Below are 9,825 nucleotides of genomic sequence, written 5' to 3'. Positions count from 1 at the left end.
TGAGCTCCACTTGTCCATGGTGGTAAGTGGCTTGATATCACTCCCCTTATTGGCTTCTTCCCTTCCCTGGCCCACTGTCCCCTCCCCTTCAGTGGGATCCCTTTCCTGGGATCTCCTACAAATACACTACTTGTACCTGAATCCTCATCTCAGGATTTGCTTCTGGAGAAACCCAAATTAAGATTAAAAAAAAAATCCGTTGCCATTGAGTCAATTCCAACTCACAGTGACCCTATAGGACAGAGTAGAACTGCCCCACAGGGTTTCCAAGGAACACCTGGTGGATTCGAACTGCTGACCTTTTGGTTAGCAGTCATAGCTCTTAACCACTCCACCACCAGGGTTCTTTAATGTCTCAAGCACTATGCTAAATCATATATATGTATAGTGTGTGTGTATTATTTCATTTAATCCTCTTTACTCATTTTACAGAAGAAGAAAGAGACACTAGAGAGCTTAAATAACATCCAAAGTCAGTAAAAGGCAGACCTAGGATTTGAATGCAGGTCTGTCTGCTTGAAAGGCTCGTTACTGTCTCTCCCCTCACACCCTGCTGTCTGCCTGCGCTCAAAGGTGGCAAGTTCCTAGGTCCAGATTTGTATTTATCAATCTAGTTGCCTTTTGCCTCCCTCTTCCCTCTATAGGTGGAGTCCCTGAGTGGTGCAAATGGTTAATGTGTTTGGCTGCTAACAGAAAGGTTGGAGGTTCAAGTCCACCCAGGGGCACCTCGGAGGAAATGCATGTGATCTACTTTAGAAAAATCAGCCACTGAAAACACTATGGAGCACAGTTCTGCTCTGACATACATGGGGTCACCATGAGTCAGAGTCAACTGGATGACAACTGGTTTACTGATTTTCCTCTATGAGCAAGCTTCCAAAGGGGAATCCCAACCCCAGAAGACTCATGGAATGCTCAGTTGAAGGAGACACTGAGGCTACCTTGTCCAAAGCCTTCATTTTACAGATAAGGAAACTGAGCCTGAATGGACAAGTGATATTTTCAAAGCACATTCACATTTATGATTCCTGAAATGGCCCTTTACAGCCATTCCATGAGAAAGGTTAAGAGAGTCCACATTTTACAGAAGAAGAGATGGAGACTCAGTGGCAGAGCAAGTGTTGGTAGCTGTGGGGAGAATCACAATTAGCCCTGGAGGAGCAACTGTTAAGTGCGTGGCTGCTAACTGAATGGCTGGCAGATCGAATCCACTCAGGAGCTCTGCAGGAGAAAGATCTGGCCATCTGCTTCTATAAAGATTACAGCCAAGAAAACCCTATGAGGCAGTTCTACTCTGTCACATGGAATTGCTATGAGTTGATGAGTTGAAACTGTTACCTAGATCTAGTGCTGCTATAACAGAAATACCACAAGTGGTGGCTTTAACATACAGAAATTTAATTTCACAGTTTAGGAGGCTAGAAGTCTGAATTCAGGGTGCTGCCTCAAGGGGAAGTCTTCCTCTCTCTGTTGGCTCTGGAGGAAGGTCCTTATCCCTTTGGGCTTCTACACTTAGGCAATCATCTCTCTTCCCCCCACCCCCGTCTCTGTTTACCTAATCTGCTCTTTTAAGTCTGTAAGAGACCGACTCAAGACACACCCTACACTAATCCTGCCTCATTAATGTAACAGAAAACTCATTTTCAAATGGGATTACAACTACAAGCATAGAGGTTAGGATTTACACCACATATTTTTTGGGGGCACAGTTTAATCCAATAGAACCCAACAAGATCATATAATTTTCTTGTGCCAGGCACTCTGCAGTGTTTTTCGTGCACAGGCTGACATCACACATCCTCCCACAAGTGTAAGTATTCAGGATTCTCAGTCTGACAGAAGGAGAACCAAGCCTGAGAAAGATGTAATGATTAGCTCCTGTGATAGGTGAGGAGCTGGGATTTGAACCTGGCCTAAGTGTAACCATTGTCTAAGCGGGAGGGGAGACAGAAAGGAAGACCTAAACCCAACCAATGGCTAGAGGTTCCTTGAGGTTTTGGGGGTGGGGGTGCTGGAGAACAGAGAGGAGAGGGACAATGGGCAGTCATAGGTAGAGGTGATAGGGGGCACCAAAGAGAATTGCTACTTCTCTCTGACCTCACATCAGCCAGACCCATTTTGAGGAACAGGACTCAGGGTTCCTGTTTAAATCTTTCTGTATGCAAAAAAACAAAAGCAAAAAAAGGCTGTCTGCTGGCCACAAGAACTCTATGCCCTGCCCCTCATAACCCCAGCCTTTGATTGCTCCACATGTTCTGGGAACACCTCATCTCACCCACCTTACCCCACCCACCACCACCCTATCCAATTCCTTTAAGGCAGAGCTCCCAGGGAGAGGACTGGCAGTGCAGTGGAGCCAGCAAAGAAAATTTTTGTAGTAAACTTGGCCTCCAGGAACTGACCACTGCTGGGAATTGTGGCTGTTCATGTACAACTAACCATACGAAAAGAAGAACTTCGCCTCGTTTGTATCATTCTGAAAGTCTTTAAAACCAGTAATCCTTTATCACACAGGAAGCCAAGTATTTCCTACTTGGTCAGGACCTTGAACTTCGAATTCATAAATTCTTTTAAGCTGTGGGAACAAAGACTTTGTGGACAAAATCTCTTGGAATCAGAGTAAGTGGCGTTTATCTATTTTCTGTCTTGTCGGTTATTGTTTAGGGCAGTCTTGTTTAAAGACGTGCAAGCAGCTGACGGGACTGCAGTCCACTCACATTGTAGGATATTATTTGTTTACCTATCTATCTCCCTGAAGGTGGTGAATTCTTTGAGAGCCAGGTAAGTGACTAAGTAGCCCACCGATGCGTTTGTAAAGGAATCATTTCTGTACAGCAATACTGAGAGTGGGTGAATTTATAAGACTGGGTGCTCAGATGTGAAATGCTTTTTTGCTAAAAAATAAGCTTTCTTAGATGTTTGGTTTTTGGTGACTGAATAACAAACGTCAGCCCAGTATTAAGGGACATGAGATGTTTTCTGTGGAAAGCAATTCAAGAAGAAATTGCTTGACAAATTTCCCTACGGAAAGGAAAAGCAAACATTGTGTAAGAAGAATTTATAACAAGGGGGAAATATTAATTAGGAAGAACTTTGCGATGCAAGAGTGATTATATACTGAATCAATTCTTAAGAAAAGTAGAACTAAGGAGTCTCAAAATGAAGAGTGCTGACTTTTCTTTGGAGGAGGCAGGATTTCATCCATCCAAAGGCAGAGAGCTGGCCAGATGACCTCTTGGGACACATTCATTCTATTCTAGTAACAAAGAGGCAAGTAAGAATTTTGTTCTGAATCCAGTCACCAGAAATTGTGTCAAGTAGGGAAAAACTCATGACAGATAATAATACAGGGACGTGGAGGCCACATGGAGTTGCCTACTTCAACTGTACCTCCACAGGGGGTTTTGGAGAGTCCAAAGAACTGGAAACTCCCAGGATTTTGCATAACCTACCACCAGGCTGTGCACCACCCCCGATCTCTTCAGTCCCCACCCTTAGTAGCAAGACAGTTCTGACTTATCCAGACTGTAGGGCCTGGGCAGTGATGTACTGGTTAATGTTCATGACCTGGCTCTCCTGAAAATAAGGGACCTTGTTTGTAGCGCTTGCCAATTACCATGTTGTAAATACTCCCATCAGAGTTGATTTCAAACTACCAACATACTGAATGTGGAGTTAGAAAGAGATGCACACAATTGGCTCACATGAACCAGCTCCAGCATATCAATGGGCCTGGGTCCTTTCACAATCACCCACTGTCCTTTTTCTGCCCAGAGACTTCACCAACAACCAGGCTGGAGGACGCTGGCACTGAAAGTTTTCAGGCTCCAGGACTACAGCTAACCACTGCGCAAGGACCTTGGGGCCAGACTTTTGCAGCAGACTGTCGCAGGACTGGCAGATTGGGGGGCAACATGGTCCTTTGTTTTCTCCTCAATCTCTCTTTAGGATAAGGCTATCTCCCTTTAGGATCAGAGTACCCTGACAAGTTGGGGAAACAGCTAATGGGGTTGGGGTTTGAAGGTGAGGAGGCGACTCAAAATGGCACCTGCGGATGCTGGCTTGGCTTGCCCTCACCTTAGTGAAAAATCCCCAGAAACTGGGCTTATAGGATCAGCCTTGCACCAGTTGCTCTCTGTGCTTCCCAAGCTGGTTGCTGCTTCCACTGTAAACCTGCCAACCCCCCAAACATGCTGACTGCAGAACCGAGCTGCCTGCCCTCGTTCGCACAGGCATTGGGAGCAGAAATCAGAAATTGCCAACACAGCTTCATTAGTGACTACCAGCCTGGAAGGAGTGAGCCACAGAAATGGATTTGAGGGGAAGTGAAAGTCCCTGACTCCCCACCCTAACAGGATATCTCTCCTTCCAGCTGACAGGGTGGCCAACACCCACCCCTCTCCATGTGCATTAATGTCACATGCAGAAATGTGATTTTTGTAAGGCAGAAACATCCGTTAAGCAGTGTAAAAAGAAGAGCACTGAAGCCCCGGGCTCAAGATGGGAATTATGATGCAGTTATCACTTACTTTACCTGACTGGTATTTGGGTCAAATCCATTTAGATTGGTGGCAGCATATTGAAAATTTCAAAATGAAGTTCACATTGAAGAGACTACCATTGTTCCTCAGTGTCAAGCAAAATTCACTTTCCAGATTAGCTACTGAGAAGGAAGGCTTGGCAGGTAGGGTCTGGGGTATGGGGGACATTGGCCAGAATAGGACTGGAGCCTGGGACATTCTGGTGGTGACAGACCTCAGAGAAGGGCCACTGCAGGGAAAGAGGTGTCCTGATATTACTGAGGACCTGCTAAGTGCCAGGGGGTGCATTTCTGATACCTTACATCACAGTGGCCCTGCAAGTTAAGTATCACTTCCCCACAATACAGAATGACCTTGTCCAAGGTCACACAGTTGGTAAGTTTCGTCAAAGTCCATTTTTCTTTTGGGAAGAGGACTTCATTAGGTGGATTGGAAAGGATTGAAATGGTGTGCTAAAATGCAGAGGCTAGGGAAAATCCTATAAAGACCAGCTATCTAGTGGTTTTTGACTCTCAGCCAAAACCATTTACTTCTGAACATTCTTTTGTGGACTCACGGTGCAAAGTCATCACTCCATGGTCAGAGGCAGGAAAGCTCAGTGGTTTCAGGAATGGGCTGGAGAGTAATACATACCTGGGTTTGAGCTATAGCTCTTACTCTCATGAGCTGTGCGCCCTTGGGCAAGTTTCCTAACTACTCTGAACCTCTGTGTCATTATCTTTCCAGTGAGGAACAATAATCGCACCTCCTCACAGGTTCTTTAACACTAAGTCCAATGCCTAGCCCATGGGAGGCGCTTAGGAAGCATTAGTATGAATAGCAAGGTAAGATCTCCCTTTGTATGTGCTCTCCACCCACTGAACTTGTCCTTCACCACACTCATTGCCAAAGTAATTAAATTAATGATTTGTGTACTCATTTGTTTATTATCAGCACCCTTTATTTGACTATAGATTACACAAAAGCAGAGAGGATCTACATCTCCCTTGCTCCCCATTGTGTCCCCAGGACATGGTACACAGGAGGTGCTCAATAAGCATTTGTCAAGTGGATGAAGAAATGTAACCACTGCCTTGTTTTTGGTGTCCAGAGCTCACTGTCTTTAACAGTCTAGTAAACACAGAAACAATTTTCCTTGACCCATAGGAGAGGCCAGGATGGAAATAACAACCACCACAAAGGACTATGACATGACCACAGAATATGACTATGGAGATTCAACCCCGTGTCAGAAGAAGGAGGTGAGGGCCTTTGGGGCCCAACTGCTTCCCCCTTTGTACTCCCTGGTGTTTGTCACTGGCCTGGTTGGCAACATCCTGGTGGTCTTGGTCCTCATGCAATACAAGAGGCTCAGAAGCGTGACCAGCATCTACCTCCTCAACCTGGCCATTTCTGATCTGCTCTTCCTTTTCACGCTGCCCTTCTGGATTGACTATAAACTGAAGGATAACTGGGCTTTTGGTGAGGTCATGTGCAAATTCCTCTCAGGGTTTTATTACATAGGCTTATACAGTGAGATCTTTTTCATCATCCTGCTGACGTTCGACAGGTACCTGGCCATCGTCCACGCTGTGCTTTCCCTGCGGGCCCGGACCATCACCTTTGGTATCATAAGCAGCATCGTCTCCTGGGCCCTGGCCATCTTGGCATCAATTCCAGGCTGGCAATTTTCCAAGACCCAGTGGGAGATCACTCATTACACCTGCAGCCTTTTCTTCCCTTATGAAAGCCTAAAAAGGTGGAAAAAGTTCCAGGCTCTAAAACTGAACATCTTGGGGCTGGTTTTGCCTCTGTTGGTCATGATTGTCTGCTACACGGGGATTATAAAGATTCTGCTCAGACGACCAAATGAGAGGAAGGCCAAAGCTGTCCGTCTGATTTTTGTCATCATGATCATCTTCTTTCTCTTTTGGACCCCCTACAATCTGGCTGTGTTAGTCTCTGCTTTCCAAGACTCTCTTTTCACCAATGAGTGTGAACAGAGCAAACATCTGGACCTTGCCATACAAGTGACAGAGGTGATTGCCTTCACACACTGCTGCATCAATCCCATCATCTATGTCTTCGTTGGCGAGAAGTTCCGGAAGTACCTCCGCCAGCTGTTCCACAGACTCACTGACGTGCACCTGGCTAAATGCTTTCCCTTCCTTTCCACGGACAGGTTGGAGAGGGCCAGCTCTGTGTCTCCCTCCACAGGGGAGCATGAGCTATCTATGGAGTTCTGACTCAGCCCCCTGGAGGTGGAGCCAGGACCCAGCAAGAGTGATCTGCAGCCATACCAGCCGGGATGGGAGGCAACTTTGCTCTCCCAGCCAGTATCTGACCTGACACAAGCATGAACTTGCAGCCCCTTGGGATTGAGAGGGAGCTTCAAACTTGTCTAGACTAAATTGCCTCTGGGGCTTGATCGGGTCTTTTCCATGAACTTCTCCCTGGTGGAAGGGAGATGAATGAGCAAAACGGGACATGCCAAAAGACTGGGCAAAGACTGTGAGCCACGGGCTAGGGCCTAAACAAGATTTCAGATCTGTACACATTAACATTTCTCAACAAAGCCTCTGCAACACCCCACAATCCCACCCCAATGAACTTCAGAATAGTGATTTCCACTGTTGACTCCACTCTGACCCCAGAGCCAATCAGTAGCCAGCAGCAGTTCCCCACCCACCCACACCCCCCAACCTCTGCCCCCACTGCAGGGTTTAGGCTCTTGGAAACCCTGGGGAACATAGAAGTCATGATGGAAGAACTTGGAACCTAGTGAGAAATAAGACTGGAGAACTATTGTTGGGAGTGGAACTAAGAAAGCCCTTTGAGAGGATTTTTATAGTCACTAAAATCAAGCAATTCATGCAGTGCACTAAACATGAACCATACACATATAATATGTGCTTCTTGAAAATAGCCATAGAGGGGAGGGACTCATTGTTTCCAATAACCATTTTTCCTTTTTGAATATTTTTCCAGAATCTCCCTTCCCTGTTAGATGGGTGACTGCTTCATGTTAGAATTTAATAACAGGCAAATAGAGGTATGGTTGGTGTTCTTCTGGTTTCAGGGATCAGAGTTCGTCTCCCACATTGGAGCCACCAGCAGGTAAATGGCCTGTGATATAACCTGACAGTGTTTGAGGCTGGGAAGAAGGAACATATCTAGAAGATATCTACCCTTGAAGGCAGGTGGAGTGGACGCTGTCTGTCTTGATGTAAGAGGTTGAGAGGGTCTTTAATTCAAACTAGCTTAAAGAACTAAAAACCTGTTGCCGTCTCGTCAATTCTGAAATGCCCTCACCACTTCATCTCTCATTAGTGATCTCCTATTTATCGTATCTTCATTCCCTTTTCCCTCAGATATATATTTCTTTAAAAATCTTTTTCCTAATAGCAAAAATTGTTTCTAAGAAAGCTTGAAAACACAAAGAGAACAAACCACAAAATCACCCATAATCCTACTAGCCAAAGACAACCGCTGTACAGTTTTGAATGTGTTTTCTTCTCGTTTGTTTTTTTCTCCATGCATATTTATGATTCTAATAAAGATGGGCTCCAACTGTACTCACTGTTCTGTTGTTGTTTTTAATGAGCAGTATGTTGTTAACACTTTCCCAGGTCAATAAATCTTTTCAATGCATTGCTTTTGGTGTCCACACTAAATGCCATGGTAAGGATGCACCCTAACTTACTTCACCTGTTTCCCCATTATCACTTGCACAAATCGATGTAAGGCAGCAATGGTGACTGAGGACCCGCTCCCTTCAAACTCTAAGCCCCCTGAGCCATGGTAGACACAGATACACATGGATGTCAGCAGTGCCCAGGGTATGGTGGGTGGGGGCTGCCATGGCTCATGGTGCCAGCACAGTGAAGGGGAGGAAGGAATCTACCAGTTACAAGGCACCTCCCACCTTATGAGACAGTGATGCCACTGGGCTGATTGCTCTGCTTTTTTGGACACTAGAGGTGTGCTCTTTCCAAGTCTCCCTCCCCTTCAGGCAAGGACCAACTTGTGTGTAAAGGGATAGGATCCTGGGTTCACATGTCGTCTTTATGAAAAGAAGCTTGTGTGATGAAGGTCTGGAAAACGTTTGCCTAGGAATCACACTGCACTGGGCTTACATAAACGAAAAACCAAACCTGTTGCCATCGAGTCGATTCTGACCTATAGGCTTACATAGATGTACACAAATACAGGCTTTGGGAGTCAAGATGCACGTCGGCTCTCTACTCATAAACCTGCCAGCCCTCTCTGTGGCATGGAGAGAAACAAGCTTAATTGAGTTAAGAAACAGTTGTCCACTACTTTGGGAAAACAGTGAAAATAAAACTGCATCAAAACACAATATTTGATCCACAACAGGCATAATATCATAATGAGGAATGTTTCACAGCATCCCACAATTCCGTTTTTACAGTAATGCTTATTGTCCTTCTCTCCTTATTACAAAGGTAATACACGCCCATTGCAGGAAACTGGAAACAGCTAAAAAGCACAAAGAAGAAAATGGAAGCACCTGTAATCCCAGTACCCAACTATATCCTCTCTTAGAATGTTAATCCTCCTCTCCATTGTCCTATATGGATAGATATAGGTGACAGATATAGGCGTAGATGTAAATGTAGATATAGATGGGGGCAGGGGTGGTCCAGTGGTAGAATTCTTGCCTTCCATGCAGAGATGGGGGTTTGATTCCCAGCCAGTGCACCTCATGCACAGCCACCACCTGTCCCTCACTGGAGGCTTGCATGTTGCTATGATGCTGAACAGTTTTCCACAGAGCTTCCAGACTAAGATGAACTAAGAAGAAAAGCTTGGTGATCTACTTTTGAAAATCAGACAATGAAAACCCTATGGATCGCAACGGTCAGATCCTCAACCAATCATGGGGATGGCACAGGACCAAGTGGCATTTTGTTCCATTGTGCATGAAGCTGCAGGAATCAGGGGGCTGATTTGACAGCAGCTATGAGTCTAAAAACAACAATAGATATAGGTATGCTATAAAACCAAAAACCAAACCTGTTGCCATAGAGTCGATTCCTACTCATAATGACCCTATAGGACAGAGTAGAACTGCCCCATACGTTTCCAAGGAGCACCTGGTGGATTCGAACTGCCGACCTTTTGTTTAGCAGCCATAGCTCTTAACCACTACGCCACCAGGGTTTCCAGGTATGGTATAGGTATAGGTATGGATATAGGGTTGGGTATAGGTATGGCTATAAACCAAAAAAACCAAACCTGTTGCAATTGAGTCGATTCTGACTCATAGCAATCCTATAGAATG

General features: G+C 45.4%; 1 protein-coding gene across 3 annotated transcripts; it reads left to right on the top strand.

Annotated features, from left to right (window-relative positions):
- Positions 1 to 2,319: 2,319 nt before the first annotated feature.
- LOC101358538 (C-C chemokine receptor type 1) lies at positions 2,320 to 8,095 on the top strand. 3 transcript variants are annotated; one of them, XM_023726331.1, is made up of 3 exons: positions 2,320 to 2,619; positions 3,775 to 4,684; positions 5,688 to 8,095. In XM_023726331.1, the coding sequence occupies exons 2-3, from the start codon at positions 4,501 to 4,503 to the stop codon at positions 6,764 to 6,766; spliced, it is 1,263 nt and encodes a 420-aa protein (XP_023582099.1). In that variant the 5' UTR covers positions 2,320 to 2,619; positions 3,775 to 4,500; the 3' UTR covers positions 6,767 to 8,095. The 3 variants fall into 3 exon arrangements, with proteins under 3 accessions (XP_023582099.1, XP_004368762.1, XP_023582102.1); XM_004368705.2 differs by lacking the exon at positions 3,775 to 4,684; XM_023726334.1 differs by having other exon boundaries at positions 3,775 to 8,095.
- The last annotated feature ends 1,730 nt before the right edge of the window (positions 8,096 to 9,825 follow it).

The sequence above is a fragment of the Trichechus manatus genome, unplaced genomic scaffold, assembly GCF_000243295.1.
Source record: "Trichechus manatus latirostris isolate Lorelei unplaced genomic scaffold, TriManLat1.0 scaffold00001, whole genome shotgun sequence".
Taxonomy (NCBI): domain Eukaryota; kingdom Metazoa; phylum Chordata; class Mammalia; order Sirenia; family Trichechidae; genus Trichechus; species Trichechus manatus.
The sequence above is the reverse complement of the archived record's forward strand: the minus strand, read 5'-3'. Positions and strand labels throughout refer to the sequence as shown.

What these genes read in the sequence shown, in the direction of transcription:
- LOC101358538 (XM_023726331.1), top strand. Translation starts at nt 4,501, where the DNA reads ATGGGAATTATGATGCAGTTATCACTTACTTTACCTGACTGGTATTTG. An exon ending in TGAGAAGGAAGGCTTGGCAG is followed by an intron (nt 4,685 to 5,687) that starts GTAGGGTCTGGG and finishes CTTGACCCATAG; the next exon opens with GAGAGGCCAGGATGGAAATA.